Source organism: Nannobrachium achirus (assembly GCF_963921795.1).
Source record: "Nannobrachium achirus genome assembly, chromosome: 16".
In the NCBI taxonomy this organism is placed as follows: Eukaryota; Metazoa; Chordata; class Actinopteri; order Myctophiformes; family Myctophidae; genus Nannobrachium; species Nannobrachium achirus.
In genome coordinates, this window is record NC_137823.1 from 42,142,205 (window position 1) to 42,165,818 (window position 23,614).

General features: G+C 43.9%; 1 protein-coding gene across 1 annotated transcript in view; it reads right to left on the reverse strand.

Annotated features, from left to right (window-relative positions):
* Positions 1–23,326, reverse strand: part of bach2b (BTB and CNC homology 1, basic leucine zipper transcription factor 2b) — a gene marked incomplete at its 3' end in the record, with an annotated part of 53,697 nt that extends 30,371 nt beyond the window's left edge. The window contains exon 1 of the mRNA XM_080744183.1: positions 23,078–23,326. Coding sequence (XP_080600309.1) covers positions 23,078–23,320 — 243 coding nt within the window. The 5' untranslated portion in view covers positions 23,321–23,326. The remainder of the gene's footprint in view (positions 1–23,077) is intronic.
* Positions 23,327–23,614: the final 288 nt, after the last annotated feature.

Genomic DNA, 23,614 nt, shown 5'->3' on the forward strand with positions numbered 1-23,614 from the left:
TTAGCAATCAAGCTTCCAAAAACCACAGGATTTGCTTTATGGATTTTTCCGTTTGGGAAAAAAAACAAAACTACGCAGCATGTATGAGGAAACACAAATATGTCGGGAGGAAGAAGAAGAAGAAAAAGAAAGAGAAATAAAATCCCTTGAGGTCGTCTGATTGAGTCTGAATGGATGGCTTCAACAGGATCCTCTAGGAAAAAGGATAAATGTTTGGGTTTGAGTTCTTCCCCTTCCTTGTCTTTATAAGGCTTTATTGTTTTTCCCCCCATTTATATTTTCCCCCATCACGGCTTTGTTTCCATTCCCATGATTTACTATACTGGAGGCTTGACATTTTTTAACAAGATTAACCCCTTTCAACCTGGCATCCCGTCTCCTATTATGGGCATCGTCTTTATGCTGGGTGGGTGAAAATAGCCGATCTACAAGCTCACGGCGTGCTGCACTGTGGCACGTGGTGAGCTTGTAGATTTGCCTATTTTCGACAAAGTGTTTAGCCTTTAAGTGGTTAAGGATGTGAGCGCACCTCTCCGTCGGCGTTATTACCCCATTTGACCAGATGGAGGTAGTATAATTAAAGGTCAAAATGTGAGACATTTACCGTTTTGCCAGGAGCCACTGAACTTGATTTGCAGTAAAACGGCATGAAGGGGGGAAAAAGAGATTCCCCCCGTGTTTAATGGTGGTGTAGCGGTTAAGATCGCTGTCTCTGAAGCCACATGCGAGCCTCCTGGCGAGTGCCTAGCGTACCCTACACAGTAAAACACTGAGCGCTGATGTAACTGAGTGTCAGAACGGTTCTGCTCACAGTCTGTGAGTTAAAGTAACACTCTGGATCTTACTGTGTGTATGCTGTCTCCCTCTCAGTCAGTCTCACTGTCTGCCTCAGCACTAATGTTAAAGGGGGATGGACTGCTCACTTTCCTCTAAAAGATAAAAAATGTCCCTTGCTTGATTAACAGTATCGACTTGAATTTGCTGTGAAGTGATGATCATCCACACATACTGACTATGGATCATTTTGTATATAGCTTCATTCTGATGAAGACCTGTGCTCTTTTCTTTTTTTTATACAATCAATTAAAGCATGCTTGTCTATATCCTCAAACTCCTACAAACTAACCCTGGTATTTTTGAGCGGTGCTAACCAAATAGCCTAAACTATAACATAGGGCTTACATAGTTATAGTGATTCAGTGAATCAATGGTGAGTCACAACTTTAGTGGGATGGGCAGATTTGCCTGGCTACTGTATAATAATGCAGAAGAATATGTGAATAGGATACAGCACTAAGATTGCTTTGTTCAATGTCCTTTATCTACCAACTGTTCGTGTTATTTTTAGAGATTCTTTTGATGAGTTTCTGCTGTTTCTGCAAAGAATGACAAGAAAAAAGGGAATGACATGCAACACAATTAGCAACATCCAAATCCAGTCTTAGCAGAGATGGGAAGAGACTACAAAGGAGCTTCAAACGTCACCCCTCTGAATCACTATCAAGTTACAGTACATTCATCTTTACCTAAAGATAAATAGTAAATATAACCTCATTTAGATTTACATTGTATATACAAGTACACAAAATTAAAATGTTTTGCTTTTGGTTCCTCAACATTGTAGCAGCAATGGCAGCAATATGAAAACTAGAACTGCACTCTGTCGAGGTGCCAACTTGTGTCTTGTGCACAAGTAGGCCATATGGACTACTTGTGCGCCAGCAGAGCGTGCCAGGAGGTGCGCTCTGCTGTTAATGATGACATTACCAGGAATGCTCTTATATACCAAACTCTGCTGACATCACCTCTGGCATCACCAGGAATGCTGGTTCCTCCTTGGCTGTTAATGATGCCATCATTAACAGCCGGGCTCAAACTCACACAGCTACCCCTACCTACCTACAGTACATACCTACCGGTACATACGCAGCCGAATGCAGTACTTGCGAGCTCTGCTGGCGCAAGTAATAAATAATTAAGAACAATAACAAATAGTAAGCATTAATCATTGCACACTTTGAGGTGCTTGAAGTTGCTCTATGCATGCGTCCTACTTCTAAATAATACATACACATGTATTATGTACATGCATCTATGTTTGCATTATACAGTATATACTAGTTTATACTGTAAGTAGCTATTTGCACATATACTGTGTGCTATTAAGGTGCTATATTAATGCTATCTAAATAAGTCAGTAAAAAATCAGTACATCTGAAACTATAGGATACGATGTGATCAATGGACCTAACATCTGTCTAAATAACATGCTATCAAAATCACGTTCGGATCATTTGTGCAAACAAATCTAAGAATCAAGATGTGTATTACGTGACTATTGTACTAACAAATACAACACTTGTTAGGGTGATTTGTAAGCCACAGCACGGAGCGTTGTGAGCTTGTGGATCTGCTATATGTAGTATGCAACCAAACATAAATCAGGCAGTATTCATGACTGTGACTGTGAAGTACAAGTTGCACATTCATGTACAGACAACATTCAATCAACAGCAGCAGCAGCAGCAGCAATACATCTTTTTATACAAATGACATTACAATGTATTGAGTTGTTGTTTCCCTCAGGGTGTAGGCCTGTCTACATTGAGTTGAAATCTTTAGAAACTTGACGACATTGCTTTACATCATTAGATACAAATGGAACAACGGGAGGCATATGTTGAATGTTTGTTATGATTTAAGGCATCATCCCTACATCCTCTAAGCAGATGTTGGCTATGCTAAATACACATCTGTCCGCATACAAACATATTTTGAATAGGCTGTTCCCAGCATAGTAATGGGCTATAGAGGATGCTCTGTCACTGTGCTAGGCATATATTAACTAATTTGTCTGGGTGCCCCCTTGGAACACCCTCAAGGGCCCCTCGGAAAATAGCCGATCTACAAGCTCAGCTTATAGGTCAGCAATTCTTTTGCCGAATGTGCACTACTGTATTTTTGCAGAATGTTGACGTATTACGATATGCCCAGAATATTGATGCTAAGGATTGTGTGGTTAATTCTAATTCAATGGTTCTCAAAGTGCAGTCAAGCAGCAACCCACATGGTTGGTTGGTTCCTTGAGTTCCAAAAGGACCCTTACGGGTCTGTAACTCTGAGAGCATACAAAAGGAACCAAATGGACCAACACACGTCCATTTTGTTCCATATGTACTCTCTCAGAGTTATGGGGGACCTAAAATGTTTGAGAGCAACTGTTCTAATCTATCTGTGTGTTTTTATTTTATACATTTTTTAACAGCAATGGATCATCGTATGTAATAATTGCATCGTTGGCTACATTTTGCCATTGTTATAAATAAACCAAACATATCTCCACACTGTGTGCATTGTCCCAGGCTGAATCTGTTCAGCAGCACCATGGGATTTCTATCTCACCTGCACAAACTCTCTGTCATTCGTTTTATTTCTTTTTTCACGTTCATGCTTTTCTCTGTGTGTTATTGTATTTTCTCTCTCGCCTCTCCTCTGGGCTGCCATGCTTTATCATTGTGAAAATAAACCCAAAGTGAAATGTATTCTGCCCCTCTGTTCCTTGAAAGCAGTGAGTTTACTGCAGACTGCTGGGCTCTTTACTTTGCCTTCCTCGCAGTGTTATGGGAATTTGTGTTCGCTCTCACCTGCAAAAATTGGTCTTTTTCCCTTACTGCTTTTTTTATTCTATTCCTTTTCTTGAAAATGTTAACATCGTATAAACAATCCGTTCATTCATCTTCAATTCCTAGAAACCCACATAGACTCCTTGCCAGACTCTGTTTGGGAATGCCTTTTTTCTTTTGTTTGCAAAATAATACATCGTATTTTTTAGGCCTGTATCGGTAAACAAAGCCGAAGATCTCTATTTCCCCTTGCATCCCTAGAATGCTTTTAACCCCTAAAGCCCTATAGTACTGTATAGTATGAACTTTGTCGTACAGTGTAAATAACAAAAATAGACGATCTACAAGCTCACAATGCGTCCTTGCGTTGATGCACTGCGAGCTTGTGGATCACCTATATTTTCGCTGGTCTTGCGGGCATCCATCCCAGCCGAGGTAACAGACAGTACAACCACGCTGGGCCTATCCGTCATTGTTAAGAGGAAGCTGCTGACTCCATATCTGTGTGGGGGTGGTGTGTGTGTGTGTGTGTGTGTGTGTGTGTGTGTGTGCATGTGCGTGTGCGTGTGTGTGTGTGTGTGTGTGTGTGTGTGTATGGGTGGGTGGGTGGGAGGCTGAGCGTAGCAGACTGGGGGAGGGGAGAGAGGCTTTGAGTGGACAATCTGCTCGGCTGATGAGCACAGCAATATCTGCTCTACCATGTCTGCAGTGTTATAGGCACAGGCACACACGTGTGAGCGCACACACACGCGCACACGCACGCACGCACACACACACACACACACACACACGCGTGTGCACGCACGCACACACACACACACACACACGCGTGTGCACGCACGCACGCACGCACGCACACACACACACACACACACACGTGTGCACGCACACACGCACGCACGCACACACACACACACACACACACACACACACACACACACACACACACACACACACACACACACACACACACACACACACACACACACACACGGTCACTCGATATATGGATCCAGCCAGTTGTTGGATGAGGGTGACGTGGTATGTTGCATTGACATGAGGCATGCATGCAGGCCATGCATGCCTTGTAGCTCTGGGCCCCTGCGCTGCATCCGCTGCTGATAAACAGCGAGCCACCGCACCTCACCGCACCGTAAGGTACCACATCTCACCACGCTGTACCGTACCGTACCGTGCCGTGCTGTACCATACCATACAGTACTGCCTCCAGCGGAGACGGGACGCAGGAGGGAAAAAGTGCTGAGCGTAACAGGGATCTATTTTCAGCTAGTATCAGCAGCTGCCGCCCGCGGGAGCGCATCTTTATGTGTGTGTGTGTGTGTGTGTGTGTGTGTGTGTGTGCCCTGCACCATATGTGATTACTGCACTGTTACAAGCCGCACAGCATGGTCTAATGAAGGCAGGGGCAGGGAGGAGGAGAGAGAGGGGAAATGAGGAGGGAGAAAGGAGAAAGCCTTTGGTTTGTGTATTGTGGGGAAGTAGCCCATCTACAGGCTCACATGAAATGTATTGAACAATCTTTTGAAAAATGGCATGAACGGTTGGTTAACACTTGAACTCTAGCATCCCTGTTCTGGGGTTAACATTCGGCCGCGTTGCAACACAATGTGAGCTTGTAGGTGAGCTATTTTCAGCTATTAGAGATTAAGAATATGGGTTAAAAATGCTTTTATTTAGACAGGAAACTGGAGCGAGATGGGTAGTGACACGCAGCAAAGGCCGTCGGGATTGGGACTCGAACCCACAACAAGCTGACAGACTAAATTGGAGCCTAGGTGCCCGGACCGCTAGGCCAGCAGTCCAGGCTGTATTCTTCCTTTTTAAAAGTATTTCTTTCTGAGCCTTGATTGGGAGGCACAGGGTAGAGAGACAGTGAACACTGAGAGAGAGAGAGAGAGAGAGAGAGAGAGAGAGAGAGAGAGAGAGAGAGCGAGCAGGGGAGCAAACGGCAAGGAAACGTCAAGGAATCGGACCAGGGACCTGCTGCCATGCTCCAACCACTCCCCTCAGCACACCATTATAAACATAATTCACATATTTTCTTCCAATCTGCCCATCCCAGTCAAGTTATGAGTTATTTAGCTATTCAAAAATAGCCATCCTATGAGGTTGACAGGACGTGGTACTGTAGGTCAGTGTTTCTCAAAGAGCTGTCTGGGGGACCCCCCCAGGGGTCCTTGAAGGGGTTGCAGGGCGTGCCCACAAAAATATGGAACAGTTTAAACACTATTACTTTTTTTTGGCTATTCAAAGCTCCAAACAGGATTTGTGCACACATTGTGAAAATGTGTACACAAATCTTCTCCTTGGCACAATATCTTTTCAAATGGGGGTCCGCAGTCCTATACATAATGGATTTGGGGGTCCTTGACATGAAAATGTTTGAGAAACACTGCTCATTGGGTTGGGGGGAAGCAGACACTCTGGGAAGAGACTCAGCGAAGGAGTTTAAAGAGGGAAAGGCTGTATATGTATGACGTATTTCCTGGCTGCCGACGGACAGCCATGACACAAGAAGCCTTTGGGCTGTCAGGGGGCCCTCATTGTTACGACTTTAAGACAATGAGATGAATTAATCAACGTGACAGTTCGTCAGCGGCTGTTTTAGGCTAGCGGGTGGCCCTGCGTCGTGTGGGTTGGCTGGGTTAGACAGGCAGTGAGCGATATCATTATGGGACAGGAAATCATAGGCCCTGCGCTGTGTCGCACTGGCGGGGCCCGCACATTTCACATGACATTCTTGGGAGCCCCGCCAACTACCACTGTTCATTCTCTGTGTCTCTCGCTCGCTGGTGGAGGAAGTACTCTGAACTTTTACTTAAGTGAAAGTAGCCAAAACAAATATATATTATTTAGTAAAAGTCATGAATTAAAAATATTACTTAAAGTACAAAAGTATTGTCATAAATAATAACTTATTTTATTGTTTTTTTAAATGGCCACACGAGAGTGGACATTTCAGAATCATCATGTATATAATTATTGAATATAAGTATTGATCATCAACCACTTTTAGACTTCATTTTATACTTCTACTAATTGAAATTAGCTATATCTATAAGCTCACAACGCGATGCGAGCATTGTGAGATTTTAAATTAAAAATCCTATTAAATTTGAATAATTTAAATCTGCAAAGTAACTGGTAACTTAAGTTATCAAATAAACATAGTCGAATAAAATAAATGTACAACATGTACCTTATAGATGTAGTGGAGTAGAAGTGTAAAGTATAAAAAAAAATCACACCCAGTGTGAAGTGAGTGGTGCTATTTATGAGTTAATTTCATTAAACGTCCCGTGAAGCTTGGCCAATGTGGGATGGGCGGGACAGAAAATACTCAAGTAAAAATATCTCAAAACTGTACTTTACTAAAAAAAAATGCAGATATGTACATTTTTGTGATTAATCTTTTACCTTGTTCATCTGCCAAAAAACAATAAAGAAATTTGTAAAGAAAAAAAGAAAAACTGTACTTTAGTACTACTTGAGTAAATGTACTTAGTTACTATATCTACCACTGCTCTCTCTCATAGAGGCCTGGTACTGTGGACCGTTGCCTCACTGGGAGATGAACGCCTGTTGTGTTCGTTCTGACGAACAACAGATGAATTGTCAAGACATGTAGGAACAGAGAAGCAAGCGCCTGACCGGCTGGAGACATGTTTTGGCCAATAATGCCTTTGACTTATTTTCCTATTTGTTTCATAACAAGCCCTGCTAAATACAGTATCCTTTCATAAACAGGCTGTGGGCCCCTCTGCGCCCCTCCTCCTCCTCCCCAAACGAATTTCGGTTCTGTCTGTCTATCTGTCTGTCTGTCTGTCTGTCTGTCTGTCTGTCTGTCTGTCTGTCTGTCTGTCTCTCGTGGAGCGCTGTCACTTTTTTTCTCCACGTTGGCCCCTTTCTCGCCTCCGCGCAAGAGAGGGCTAATTTATGCAAATGTTCTCCAGCGAATTCCTGCATGTCATGCATCCTAATGAGGGGACATGGCTTCGGTGACAATGGCTGCTGAGAGGAAAAACACCACAGAGGGATAGAGATAGAGAAAGAGAGAGCTCTCTATGCTGACTAACCTGACATTAACCTCTCGCATTCACACAGACAAAGAATAAGGAGTCAGCTGAGTCATGGCACTAATGGAAAAGGACGGTCCTATAATGTAGGTACAGTACTGTATATAGGCTATCTCCATGAGTCCATTACACTATGTCACCACCGGGCCATTAGAATATTGCCGCTGTTGGGACTTGGGAGTGACTCGGGTGGAAAACCTCTTAAGTCCAAAACTGTTCCCTTTTCCTATTATTTAGAAAATTGCGCCGCGTTGTGAGATGGTAGATCGGCTATTTTCACTACTTCTTGATTTATTTGTATTTTTTTAGATGTTGGTTTGTTTGTTTTAACACATCTGGTGCCAACCCCGAGTTTCCCGAGTTTGTATTGATACCAACGCTGTGCCAACCCCGAGTTTCCCGAGTTTGGGCCGTTTTTGAAAAAAAATAAAAATAAAAAAATCATTTTTTTTTTTTTCAAAATTTTTTTTTGGACCTCCAGAAATGTATTAGGCATGATCGCGATCGCGAAATTGCATGTTTAACCCCCATACCAACCCATTCTTTCAAACATGGCAGCCATGTTTGTTTACATCTGAAGAAAACATAATGGCCCATAAATCATGAATGCCTGAACGGATTTCCAAGCGGATTTTTTTGTTTGAAAGCTGTGAACAGCATCTACACACGTGGTGCATCATCTAGGCATGGGCGTGCACTTTTTACACAATTGCACAATTACATGGAAGTCTATGGTAACCATGGCAACGCGAGACATTGAAGAGAAAAAATCATTGCAACATAAGTGTTAACATAGGCCATATATCATTTTCTTTGTATATTTTTATTACAAAAAAAAACGGTTCGAAATAAATATTTATTAGGTAAAAGAATGGGATTTTTACCCATAACAATTGGTCCGTGACCCTTTAATGGGTCCCAAACCAGTGTTTGGGAATCATTTACAAAAAAAATAAATAATAATCACAGAAAGTTGAAAGGTGGAGATCTAAGGTTTCTCTGTTGGACAGCGAGGATATAAAGGGTGGGGGGTGCGGGGGCTGAAGGGAGACAGCAGGGAACGCTCAGCGATAATAACATGGCTACTGAGCACAAAACGCCAATGTAAAGCCAAGGCCCCCTGCTGATAATATTTGGGGCAGGCATACAATTTATTAACCACATGTACCCTAGAGTCCCTATCCTGGCCACGTCATAAAATAAAGAGGAGGACAGTCAGCTGAAATAGCGGATCTACAAGATCACCACTGTAAAAACATTTGATTTTTTTTATTTGATTTTTATTTGATTTTTTTGTTTTACGACCGTTTTTTCTTTTTGCTATTGATGATATCCTCTGCATATGTTATATGAGGTACATAAAGTGTACTGTACTGTCATGAAACTGTACCTTTTCCAATGCAAATTTAATAAAGTCTTCAATCAATCAATTATTCAATCAAACGATGACCAAGAATGCTCTTGTTACATTGTTCTGATGCACTAGTTTGTGTGACCAATACAGATTCCTGTGCTCTTACCGTGTGGACCCTTACGGGTCCATTTGGTTCCATTAGTATGCCCTCAGAGTTAAATTAGCACAGTGTAGAGTCGGGGGTTCCAGACAGACCTAACAAATTGTATTCAGTCTTGATACGTTCGTCAAGATGAACCATTTATTGTATTGGGTTTAGTGGTATGACTCCGCTGCTCCTGCGATACTACAGATAGGGCTGTCACAATTATTACATAATCGTCTAATCGTGATTATTTCACATTATCGCAATTATTTTGTCATAATCGTCATAATCGTGAATGTTGAAAAATGTCCGAAATAGTGGAAATAGCCGATCTACAAGCTCACAACGCGTCGCATCGCAACGCGTTGTGAGCTTGTAGATCGGCTATTTCCACCATCAAAGTTATTTTTTAAGTAGTAAGTTGTCAAATATGTCAGTAATTTCTTTGTATATTTAGGTTATGTGTCATATCTACCATGTACAACTTCAAAGCCTAAACGCCAAACAGAAATGTAATTATCAACGACAAAAACACAATTAAATCGTTAATCGCCAATTATTTGAGTGACAATTAATCGTCAGATAAAATGTCATATCGTGACAGCCCTAACTACAGATTATCTGCGTGAGCATGACAAAGCATGAAGCAGAGTTATTACATGGACATAACACTGAACCCTTCAAGGGCATAAGTTTAGATCAGAATCATAGTGAAGAATGAGGAGGCTGGGGAGGCGGAGGGAGTTTGATCACTGACAAAACGATGGGAGCGGCGCTGTGACCGGTGTTTAGAGTATATGAAGAGTGAACAGTGATTAGCTCAAAAGATTCATTAGAACCATTAAGATTCATTAGAACCATTAGGATTGATGCGGGTGTATGAGTTAGCTTGCCAGCGAATGAGAATAAAGGGAGACTTGTGTGGCTGAGCTCAGGGGAACAGCCGGACTGCAGTGACAGCCTGAACAACTGCGACATTCGATCCAAATGGGGGTCCGGTGCATAATGCATATGAAACTGGGATGGGAATAAAAAAAGATTGAAAATCACTGGCTTAGCAAGACTGAGCCAGGCAGACACAGCAAATACAGGGTTCTTTCTTGCACATTTTTTAAGGTAAATTAAAATAATTTTAAGGACCCACATAGAACTAAACTTCAATCACACTCTCTGATTATTTGCACATTGCAGAGTTCCTATTCCCGGCAGTATGGGAAGGCTCTGGCTGCGTACGCGTCTGTAACTTACAGGTCCATTTGGTTCCACTTTGCACACTGTCAAGAGTTATGGGGGTCTGTGGCCTAGAATATGCATACCAAGGTCCTTGAAATGAAATTAAAATGTTCGATACAGAGGGGATTCATTGGACTGATCGCGCTCTCCACTTGTTTGCACATTCCAGAGCGTCTGTCGCCGGCAGTATATGGGAAAGGAACGCACCCTGCGCCGGGGCTCCACAGTGCAGCGGGCTGTGTGGAGTGATTGATTCCAGACCACTTAGAAAGGGGACGTTTGAGGACGCCTGGTGGAGGAGCGAGGCGTGGTGGGCCCTAACTATCTTCTGGCCCTGATTTCCTCTTGGTTTCTGAAAAACCCGGTGAGGGAACGGAGGAAAAAACAACAAGGGGAGCGGCGGTGGCTGCCTGTGATTCAGCAGAGGGCTGGTTCACAGACCTCAAACCACCTCCTGTTTGCGAGCACTTCCCTTAGTCACGGGCCAGGGAGCACTGCATATTTTGTAGCGCTCTCTCTCTCTCTCTCTCTCTCTCTCTCTGGTGTTTTTCTTAGCGAGCTGCGGGACTGGCCTGTGGTGGGCGGTGGTTCTCGAGAATAGGGGCCGCGGCCGACAGCGGGGTTGCCATGGGGGCCAATTGGTAACAGAGGAGGTAGATTAAATTAATCAATAAATCAAATCAAGTTCATAAGATTATTGTGCCAGTTTAATCACTTTCAAACTGGCATCCCTATTTTGGTCATGAACATTTTTGACAATAACAATAACTTTTTCAACACCGTGACACATTGTGAGCATAATATACGTGAGCTATTTGTATACATATCGTCGTTGTCGGTCCAAAATCGCACAAATAGTGTGCTTGTAGATCGGCTGTTTTCACTAGTCACGAGTCACTGGTCTTTCACTAGACAGTCTTGTATGATGAGTCAGGGATTTAATTTACAAAAAAGACATGCAAATTTGAAACTTGGAGATACGAGGTTTCTGCCCGACAGTGACGATATACAGTATTTGACAACGAGCCAGAGGCCATGGCAATTTGTTGTCCTTGGTGTCAAAATATTTGGGAGCTCCTGGTGTGTGTAGGGCCGGACCAGAAGCTCTGGCCAGGAAGGGGGTATCGTATCAACCAGTGTGCCATCAGTGAGGCACTGAGTCACAGGCAGCTTATCGTTTGTTTTACTGTATCTCCACTTGCAGAAAAGGATTGGCTGGGATTTGTCACAAGCAAGGTTAGGTCATGGTTCTCAACCCATACAGACAGTATGTGGGACATGAGGATATCGCAAGTGTGCGCCTCCAAATAATTCAAGCCGGATCATTAAGGCTGCCGTGTAGTCAGATGGGTGGGCTGTGCACGCTTTTGAGATTTTCAAGTGGGCCCTGATACACTTCTGCTTTGGCGATGTAAACGTATGTTTTCTCATGCCAATAAAGCCCTTTGAATTGAATTGAATTGAATTGAATTGAATTGAATTGAATTGAATTGAATTGAATTTGAATTGAATTGAATTGAATTGAACTGGAGAGAGAGTGAGTTTTAAATTGCCCAGAGACGGAAAACGAAAAAGTGTTACACTTTCTGAGGTTTTAGGGCAGAACCGACAACCCCCCACATCCCACCTTTGCAGTCGCAACACTTGTCCAGGTCTCGGCTCCCGCACAATGGCGGCTAATCTGGGAGGGGGGGCTGGGCTGGGCCTCAGCCTCAGCCTCAGGAGGAGTAGAGAGGATGCTGCTGGCTCTGGCTGAGTGCACCCGACCGGAGAATATCTGCACACACACACAGCTTATTAGAGCAGATGGCACATAGCTGCAGCCTCCTCTCTGCTGAACATGGGAGGGGGGAGAAGAAGAAGATAGGAAGAGTTGGAGGAGGAGGTGAGATGACAGAAAGAGAGAAACAGAGAGAGATAGGGGGGAAGCTGTATCAGGGGCGTCAATTGGGTATGGCAGGGGTATGCAGCTGCCATACCCTGGGTCCAGGGGGAAAATAAAAGTTACTTTTAAATATAAATCCATGAATGTCTCTTTGTCTATCTGTGCTGGTTATTATGTTGTTAAATTACAGTAAAATAACTACAAATGCAAAATTTCACAAAATGGTCACTTTAACAAGGTATTATAATTACAGTATATTCTCCCCATCTTGACAAAATGGTAAATTCCCAGGTTCCGCAGGTTCCGCAGGTCAGCTGCACAGGTGCAATTCATTATTGTTAATTGTGGCACGTTTACTAACATGCCAAGTTTAGCTGCACTTGAACAACCGTACCAGGCTGCCATATCCAGCCCAAGAAACCGTAGAAACGGGGGGAAAATAAAATGTACTTCTTAAAATAAATGTATCATGTACCTGTTGCTAAGGTATGGCAACATGACTGGTGTCTTGCACGCGCGCGAAGGTGCGCGTGCAAGACACCAGTCATGTTGCCATACCTTAGCTTTTTCTGAACTGACGCCACTGAGTGACAGAGAGAGAGAGAAACAGAGAGAGATAGGGGGTGGAAGCTGGATACACTGTGGTGAGATTGCTGCTGCTCATGCTACCCCCTTCCCTCTCTCGGAGCGGCAGGGGGTCTCTCTTTCTCTGCCAGCGCAAGGGCAGGTCCCATCCCCTCTCTCTAAGCTGACAGGAAGGATTCCAGGGGTCTTTGTTTGAGCGTGAGAGGAGGGATGGCACGGGAGAGGAGGCGCCCTCTGAAACGGCACGTCTCCTCTCCTCTCCTCTCCTCGCAGACAGCCTGCGTGTCGAGAAGAGCGCGCCGCGGGATGATCCCTGCATTGGCTGCGCTCTTATGTATTTAACCCTGCAGAACGCACACAATTAGCCTCTTGAACACTTTGACACAGGTGTTGTTATAGTGCAAGTAAATACGCTTCGCTGAATAACAACGTTCATTGATTCTCGAGAACGGCTTCTTGTTTTAGTGGCTTATCGTCTGGGAAACCGGTGCTTGTAATGCAGTGTAAGCCTTGTGTCTTTAATTCAACCGCTGACCGGGGTCCCCCAGGGGTCTATACTGGGTCCCCCTCCGTTTTTTTCCCTCTACACCAGTGGTTCTGAATCTATTCTGGATCAGGGCCCACTTGAAAAGAAATGAAAGCATTTGTGGCCCACCCATCTGTTGCAACACATGAGCTTATAGATCGGCTATTTCTTTTGGCCGAATTGTTCTTCTATTATGACAGGGGTCTTCAACAGGGGGTCCGGGACCCCTAGGGGGTCCTCAGAGTTACTACAGGGGGTCCTCCAAATCTTTGTGTGATAGAAACGTTTTCACTTTTTTTTTATTAACCACTTGAAACCTAGCGTCCATATTCTGAGAACTTTAGTCAAAAATAGCAGATCTACAAGCTCTGCGAGGCGTTGTGAGCTTGTAGATCGGCTATTTTCGGCAAAGAGGTTTCATGTAGAGGGAGCAGACTAAGTACTGAGTGAAAGGTCAAATGTATTAAGTATTGACGTTTCAAGTGGTTACATATCTGATGACACAAATTGACATGAATCCAAAATACACTGATGATTGTGCTGTCAAATGATTAAACTATATGGAATCTGGGGGTCCCTGCTTCATCCCTCTCTCAGCTAAGGGGTCCTTGGCCTGAAAACGTTGAAGATCCCTGTTTTATGACATGCCCAGAATAGGGACGGTGTGGTTCATGCAGTGAAGCGATGGAGAGTTACGGTACAGGGTCATGTCCTCCCCAGTGTCTGGTCACGTCGCGTAAGCTCCACTAGGAGAGGATTAGGAAGTACACTATCTGATTGAATCCCCTGTCAGGGGGGAAGGTATACTTACTGACAGCTCAGCACCACAAACTGTCTGAGCTACTCCTGCCACTGTCACCCAGGATGACGCTTTCCATCCATCCGCCGTTATACTCCCCCCTTGCAGCAATCAGTTTTACTTGTTTTATTAGCTTAGCTGTACTAACACTAGAGCACTGTCTGGGAGAACCACCTTTTGCTTCTGACACTGAGAAACAGTGTTTGGTATCTGGCCGTTATTCACTGCCATGTTCATCTGAACCATTACATTTACTGAACAAAGTAGCCCATTCGTTTGGACAAACCAAAGAAACACAACGTTGTATAGATCCATGAATATTTACAACTGAATGTGTATATCTGTAATCTACACTATCTATCTATCTATCTATCTATCTATCTATCTATCTATCTATCTATCTATCTATTTATCTATCTATCTATCTACCGGTATGTATCTACCTATCTACTGTATATCGGTGTGCTAAGCAATCAATTATTTCGTCGTCTCAGCTACTCTGTAAATGTTCATTCTACAAACAGTGTGCTGCAAGTGGAGGCATTGCACTCCAGTGTACAGCGTGGTACAGTGCAGTGGCGTGGAGGAGGGGGGGGCGTGGTGTAAAGTCACAAAGCAAAGAGTCCCACTGCTCAGTGTGAACCGAGCCCAATCGCTAAGCTGACATCACTGTCAATGACGTGACAGCAGGGCGCTCCGATCCATGGGAGCTGAGGACTGAAGCACGCCCCGGCAATTTACATACGGTTTCATCACATAGAGGAGAGACAGAGAGAGAGAGAGAGAGAGAGAGAGAGAGAGAGAGAGAGAGAGAGAGAGAGAGAGACAGAGAGAGAGAGAGAGAGAGAGAGAGAGAGAGAGACAGAGAGAGAGAGGGAGGGAGGGCAAGGAGGAAGGGATGACGAGTGTGGCTTTGAGTCAAGCCTGCAACCGAATCAGAGTCAAGATGCTATTGCACGTACTGTGACACTCCCCCCTCTCGCGGTCTACCACTTCATTATTGAATTGATCTGCCGTAGTAACCTCTGCATATAGTAGTTCCATATGCAGACCCATGTGCATTATTGCATTATTATTATAGTGAATGGACCACACTGTTCCAGGGTAAAGCAGATTCACACCCTGCACAACACCACCATGAACAGCGGTGTTGGCAATGTTTTGCAGTTGAAAGGAGTAATTCCCTCTGAGGCCTACAGTAGATGGGAAGAAAATGCACACCATGTGCCATCACTGACAATGAAAAAAACATTGCTATAGAAACTAGACCAGGTCACCTGGTTGTGCCAGACCCGCAATGAAAACTAGTATGGCACTGAACTAACACATGAACACACAGGATTTTATAGTCTCAGCAACAAAGCGTAGTGAGCTTGTAGATCGGCTGTTTTCACTAGTATGGCACTGAACTAACACATGAACACACAGGATTTTATAGTCTCAGCAACAAAGCGTAGTGAGCTTGTAGATCGGCTGTTTTGACTAGTATGGCACTGAACTAACACATGAACACACAGGATTTTATAGGCTGAGCAGCTGGAAATGTTTGTGAGCTTGTAGATGGGCTGTTTTCACTAGTATGGCTGTGGGGCAAATGTTTTGCAGCACTGAACTAACACATGAACACACAGGAATTTATAGTCTCAGCAGCTCGTCAGCCAACTCAACTCAGCTGGTCCCGTACAGGTGACGGCACTCAAGGCAATCAGCCGAGCAAGGGAAGGGAGAGGCAGATGAGCAGTCAGAGGCAAACACAGGCACACTGAGGAAAAGAGGGACCGACCGACAGACAGACCGACAGACCGACAAAGCCTTATGTAGGCCGACCCCCTGGGTCTGGCAAAAAAGCTATAGAAAAAAAGCACTAGGTAAAATAATCGTTTGCAAGTTCTCGCAAAATATACAGAACTATTTAATGTTTAGTGACAGTAACTTTCTATGGGGTCCCTATTTTAAGGCATGTCATTATAGGCAGTGTCACACATAGACAATTGCAGATCTACAAGGTCACAATGTGCCGCGATGCAACACGTTATGAGCTTGCAGATCGTATTTCTTTTGCCACGCAGGTCATATAGTGTTTTTTTTAGAGCCGTAGGTCTGTGATTTCGTTTTGGAACTGAATGCTCTTAAATGTAGAACTAAAGTCACAGTTTACAATAAAGAATCTACTGTACATCTACGGTAGGCAAATATATAGAGAAAGACACACACACACACACACACACACACACACACACACACACACACACACACACACACACGCACACACACACACACACACACACTCTCTCTCTCTCTCGGGCTTCCAATGTAAAAAAGACCGTAAAAAGTCTTATTTGGGATGTTCCTTTTAGGCAGGGTGTTTAAGTGTACTTGTACTGTACGACATTTCAATTGTATTGACTACCTGTGCTGTTCTCCATTTTTGTCTAATAAAATAATCAATCAATCAATCAATCAATCACATAGACAGCACAGTGAATTGTTGGTGTGGTCGTGAATTATCTGTCAAGTCCACCCTGGTGGTGTCCACTCTCTCCAGTGGAGGGCTCCCTTTGAATCCCCTCCCTGTCGACCTCGCTGCGGTCTCACATCTACGCAGGACGTCCCATGAATCCCCCTATTGTTTTTGTTTTCTTGCGGAGACTCCCGAGAAATGTGATGTAGAGGGAAAAAGCGAGCGTATAGCCATCCCTTATCGTCCCAGGCAAAACCAAGTGTCCCCCCCTTCCCTTCCCTTCCCCTTCACTCTTGGCTGGAGCTGGGCGGTATGTTTGCTGAGGGAGACAGACAAAACAGGATTGTTCTGTTTCCCTGATCTGATGCCCCAACAAAGCCTTGATTAACAGGCTCTCTCTCTCTTTGTCTTAACTCAGAGAATGTGCAAATAGTTTCAAATGTGTATGTTTTTTCGTAACTTAAGTCCTACTTCATCATATAGAAGTGTCGCACGAAAGTAGTGAAAATAGCCGATCTACAAGCACACAACACCTCGCGATGCGAGGTGTTGTGTGCTTGTAGATCGGCTATTTTCACTATTTTAAATTGTTTTTTAAAAAAGGAAGGTTTTAGACATATACGGTTTCCACCCGACAACGACAAAATGTAAAGGTCCATTTGGTTACATTTGTACATTCTCAGAGTTAAGAATTGACACTGATAATTTCACTGTGTAAACGTCTCTCTCTCTCTCTCTCTCTCTCTCTCTCTCTCTCTCTCTCTCTCTCTCTCTCTCTCTCTCTCTCTGTATTCCTCTCTCTCTCTCTGTATGCCTCCCTCTCTCTCTCTCTCTCTCTCTCTCTCTCTCTGTGGAAAACCACAATCTCATTAGATATGGATGATGTCACTGGCGGGGCCACCCACGGGCTCCGGGCCGCGGTGAGACCCGGCCCGGCCAGCGAGGTCATATCAGGGAGGAGGAGGGATGTAGATGAAGCTGCACGGCGGAGGTGTGGGGTCAGGAGGGTGGTCTCTGTTTCATATTTCATATTTAATATCTGCCCCCATTTTTTTCTCTCTAAGACCCTTTTCATATTTGACCTTTTGTCATGCGTAGGTGGCAGCCATCAGCAGCGTCTTACTCTTTTTGTTTTTTATGGTTATTTTGCAGATGTTCTCAAGGGCACCAAAGAAGGGCAGCAGGCAGTGGTGGAAAAAGTACTCACGTGTTTTACTTTGCCACTTTTCAATAGATATAACATAATAGGTCCTCACTAATGTTCATAATAAAATTGCTTTTTTTATATATTATTATCGCGAGAACAATGGCTTCCACTTTGACATTGCAACTTTTCAGGAATAGAAAGCCTGCATTTTCTATTAGCTTGGATTCTCCATCGATGATGTCACAAGACGATGGGTTTCGGACCTGCCCACAGCCCTCCTCTGGGACACAGACAGAGTAGATTTAATGTTGTTGCTATTGTACCATGAACATTAGTGAGGACAAATTATATGAAGATAGGTGTCCTTTAAGTAAAAGTATCAATACTGCAATGTAGAAATACTATGTTACAGTATTGGGAGTTTTATATTTTTACCAGGCTTTACTAACATCCATTAAAAAGCTAAATATAGGCCTACACAGAAACTGATTAGATGACTGAAGCGATACATGAATGATTATGATTGCAAAATGATTATGATTGCAATCATTTTCAATTACAATGTATCACTTCTTAGACACATGGAGTCTCCTTGAGGATCCAGGAGGGCTGGCACTTGGCAGGTCTGGTGCAGTGGGGCCACTCAGGAAGAAGACACACATCAGGCTTGAGATGTGTCACGGGCAGGTATGAGTCATGGGGTGTGTGTGTGTGTGACGCACAGGGCACCAGGGGACCATCAAACTACACAGACCACATCAACAATATGACAGCCATCTATGAGAGGAGCTGAGAGTGGGATTCGTCCCCACGCTGACAGAGATGTCATTTCCCAGGGCAGAGGTACAGATACGTAATACCATATCGTCGTTGTCGGGTGAAAACCTTGTATGTCCAAAACCGTTTGTTTTGCATTTTTTATTTTAAAAATGATTTAAACTAGTGAAAACAGCCGATCTACAAGCACACAACGCCTCGCACCGCAAGGTTTTTGTGTGCTTATAGATCTGCTGTTTTCACTACTTTTGTGCGACGGCCCTGTACGATGAAGCAGGGCTTTACTTTGCAAAAGAACATACAACTTTGAAACTTGGAGATACAAGGTTTCTGCCCGACAGGCGACAGTGACGATATATTGTTGCTGTCGGGATCTCCATATTTTTCTGCAAGCTCGAGCTTGAGCTTGTTGATCTGCTACTTTTGAATTTGAATCCTGAAAAGTAATAAGACATGTGAGGTTTCCACCCGACAGAGAAGATGGATCAGTGGTTCTCAAACATTTTCATGTCAAGGACCCCCAAATGTATTTGGCCAGAGGACCGCCCCATCTGAAAATACATCCCCCCATAGAAGATTTACAAGCTCACAAGAGGCTGTGAGATTGTAGATCTTTGCTATTTTCGAAAAGCTGATGTATATATGATTAAAGTGTACAACTGGTGTACAACTACAAAAAGAGAAAAGGGAAATAAGTGACAGGAAGTGTAGGGGTGATTGTGGATGTATACGTGCACGTGTTCTGCACCTATGCAGGCAATATATGTATGTCCTATTGTCCTTGCACTGTAACTTATTCTATTCTAAATTGCTGAGCAAAATGGGTTGCTCTTGATGTAAAATGAAAAATGGATGTAAAAAGGAATTTGATTTTGATCGAAGTGGTCAAACTGATTTTTCTGCTATATTAACATATTTAGCTGGCGACCCCCTGGAACCTCCTCAAGGACCCCTGGGACTGTGGGTCACCAGACCTCACTTTGAGAACAACTAGTACTGAAAGATCTGGCCGAAAACAACAGATTTACAAGTTCACTTGTAAAAAAGGAGGGCGCCTAGGATAGACTTCTGCCCTGGGGGACTCAGGTCAACGAAAAATACAGCATATAGGGTTTAAGTGGCTAATTTAACTCGGTTAAATTAACTCAGAATGAATTTAACTCTGAGTTAAATCAGTTAATTTAACTGCTAATAACTAATTTGACTGCCAGCTAATTTCCAGGCATTCCAAGCGCTGAGGGACAGGCACAATTCTTTGTAGTACAGCTAGTTTCTGAGACTCTCCTCTGGGACTCTCTTCCTGATTCCTGTGTGTTAGCTTGTTTGTTTTAAACAAAAAAATATTACTTTACCTTTAAATGAAAAGTATTAACAAGAGCTTGTGAGTAAATAATAACTACATCGGTTACATTGGAACACAGGCTCTTTCCCTGAAAGGTAACGGCTTTGGACACACATTATGGTTTACACCCAGCGACGATATATAAAGTGATTTTCTATTTTTTATATATATATATAGGCCTAACCACTATGTTTCATAGTGGAATAGGATTTAGTCACATGTGTGCAGTTTGTTGCCTTTGAGAGAACAAAGCCAATATTCATTATATCCCGCTTTGCTGTCTATTTATACTAAACGATACAGCTTCGCTGGAATGTTGTCAAATCTAGCAGCGTGGACAAAGAGAACGGGGGGCTCTGGGTAGAAATACCCCCCAGCAGAAGAAACTCCTTTCCTAGGCATATTAAAGAACCAGCCCTTCGCAATATGTCACTCCCTTCTCACACCTGAAATACACAGCAGCTCATGCATAATTCATGGCCTTGGAAAGAGTGAATGAAAGGGATGCTGGGATTTTCTTTTTCCTTTTTTTTCTTTTTGCGCTTTGAACGTGGGTGAGCCATTCCCTGGAGTCATCCTTTGAGTTAAGGAGAGGAGAGAGAAAAAAAGACCATAACATTCTTTTTTTCTTAAAGACTAAAATTGATTAATCTTCCGGAAGGATCTTTAGACAGCAAATTCTATATCGTCGCTGTCAGGTGGACACCTCATATGTCCAAAACTGTTACGTTACAGGATTCAAATTTGAAAGTAGCAAAAATTGCAGACCTACAAGCTCATAGGAAACAAAGTCTTATGCTGATCAGCTCAGAGATGAGTGCTTAGGCAGGGATCAACTTATAATAAAACAAAATGACCCGCACACCGTCTGCACTTGCACAATATGAACACTTATTATTTAAGCAACGTTTCGGTCGCATAGACCTTCTTCAGGCATCTGTACGAACTACAAGCTAAAAAACGGTCCAGCATTTCATTTCTCTGAAGTAGGGTATTAATTATAAAAAATAAATAAAAAAACATAAAAGTTATAAATCTCTAGATACAGGATTTCGACATCAACAATATCATTGTGTGTGCAGCGGGCGGCACTGGCGCTGACGTTTGACAGCCTGGCGCTTTATTAATACATGCTGCCGGCCCTGGAAGGAGCTCCACAACTTCCACCGCACACGTGTGGCGCCTGCCTGCCCCAGTTTCCTTTTTTTTTCCTTTTCTTCCACAGCACATGTATGTCATCGATGTCGGGCTGAAACCTTGTATGTCCAAAACCGTTACTTTTCAGGAAATCAATCTGTGTTCCGATGGATCCAGTGTTTTTCGGTCAAAAGCTCACGACGCGTCACGACGCAATGTGTCGTGAGCCTGACGCTTCTCTCGCACGACATTATTGGACGACGAAGTGAGGCGATATCAATGTATGTATAAAGTTGAAATGTGGAGATAGAAGGTTTCTTTTTTCAGCAGTGACATGTACTGTATACCGGTATGTGCTCCTCTATGCATGCGTGAGTACGGCAGTTGGCTGTGTGACATCAATCCATCAGAGGATCTCTTTCATTGTTTCGTCAGCCGAGGGTACAGTATGGCTCCGAAAGAAAAGGGGGGCGCGGCTGCCGCGGCACAGGTTTTAAAGCCATAGCGCCAAAGTGAGGCGGCTCGAAGCCTGCTACGGAAGGGTTGAGGAGTTGAGGAGTTGAAGGCTTTGACGGCGCTAATCTCGCGGTGAAGTGCGACCTGCTAGCGGCGATGGAGGTGAATTGGTGACGTGCTAATTGGCAAATCACTTTCCCAACAGCCTGTATTATGCAGCCACCCCCCCCCCCCCACCCCCCTTTCCACACACTCACACACACTGCATCCCCGAGGCAATCAGAATTTTAACAGATCAAATTAAAACACTGCCAGGCTGACAACGCTCGCTCTCACGCTCTCGTGTGACAAAAAAAAAAGAAGAAAAGAAAAAAGGAACTTCTCACAGTTGGTAGGGAAATAACAAAAAAAAAAAGAATCAAGGTCCCAGAAAAATGATCGCAATGTCGAGAGCGAACAAAAACACGGGTGATACAACAGTGTTGGAGAAGGGAACAGGGGGAGGCGAGTGACACTGCTAGGGAGGGTAAATGGATGTGTGTATCAATGTTTTCCCTTCAAAACCGAGCAGGAAAGGAGGGAAGCGGGCACCCCGCCTAGAGGAGCTGTCAGCCTGCCAAGAGGAGAGCATAGTCCTTTGTATTGGTTTCAGCAGAGGGGTTTGACTGTTGCGTTGTCTACAAGGGCAGGATTCCCACCCACTGTCTCTCACTTGAAATGAAAATGTTTTTGATTGAGATGTGTGAAATGTACAAGGAGGGGGGGAGACGTTTTCTTCTTCAGGAAAGTCACCTTTTTTCCGTGTTGACAAGATTTTGACATACTGTATGCCATCCATCTATCCTAGCTTCTCCCGAAGCTTTCAGCACAAAACCCAAAAGATACATTTGGTGTCTCCCCTGGACGCAAAATTACAATATACAGTATATACAGTAAAAACAACGAGTGAAAACAGCCGATCTACAAGCTCAAAATGCATCGCGATGTGTTGTGAGCTTCTAGCTATTTAAAAATTACACCCAGTGTCAAGTGAGTTAAAGCTTGTTGGCCAATATAGGATGGGGCGGGACATACGTACAAACAGACGTGGGACAAACAGACAAAGCCATATGTACAGTAGGAGAGGTTAGAACTGCTCAAAAATACAGACAAGATATCATCGTTGTCGGGTGGAAACCTTGTCCAAAACCGTTTGTCTTAATTTTAAAAATGATTTAAACTAGTGAAAACAGCCGTTCTACAAGCACACAACGCCTGGCACCGCGAGGCGTTGTGTGCTTGTAGATCTGCTGTTTTCACTACTTTTGTGCAACAGCCTTAATGATGAAGCAAGGCTAAAAATGTACAAATTTGAAACTTGGAGACACAAGGTTTCTGCCCTACAGTGGCGATATACTCCCCGAGGACCCCGACCCATAAAAAAACGGTCTACGACTACAAAAGCGTGGGATCCCATTATTACAAAAAAAATAAAAAAATAAAAAACATCGATCCATTAATCGATACGTACCTCTTCGGGGAGGCTGACGACCAGGCCATTCTCCGCCTGGCCCACCAGCGCCTGCAGGAAGTACTCGCTGCAGGCCGCCAGCACGGCCCGGTGCCCGCGGAACTCCTTCCCTTGCACCAGCACCGTCACATCGCACAGGATGTCCTGCTTCCGCTGGTCGTTGAGGCACAGGAGGATGTTGGTACAATGAACTGTCGACTCATACACATACATGGGGGCTTCAGGCTGCTCATCCACGGACATTCCGCTTACGCCCTGGAAATAGAAGCAACACAACACACAGAGAGGGAGGGGGGGGGGGGGGCTGGTTAGCTTTCAGCAGTGGTCTGGCGAGTGCACACACACACAAACACACACATGTTTGTGTTACTGTACTCGTGAGGACATCAACATTTTAGGCCGCTGATTTTATTAGTGTAACATTTTTAAACGTAACCCTAGAGGCGAGAATACAAACTCACGCGCTTAGAGATCGCCTATTGTGCATGGCACCGGTACGCAACAAAAGTACATTTCAGGCGTTTAATTTCAACCACA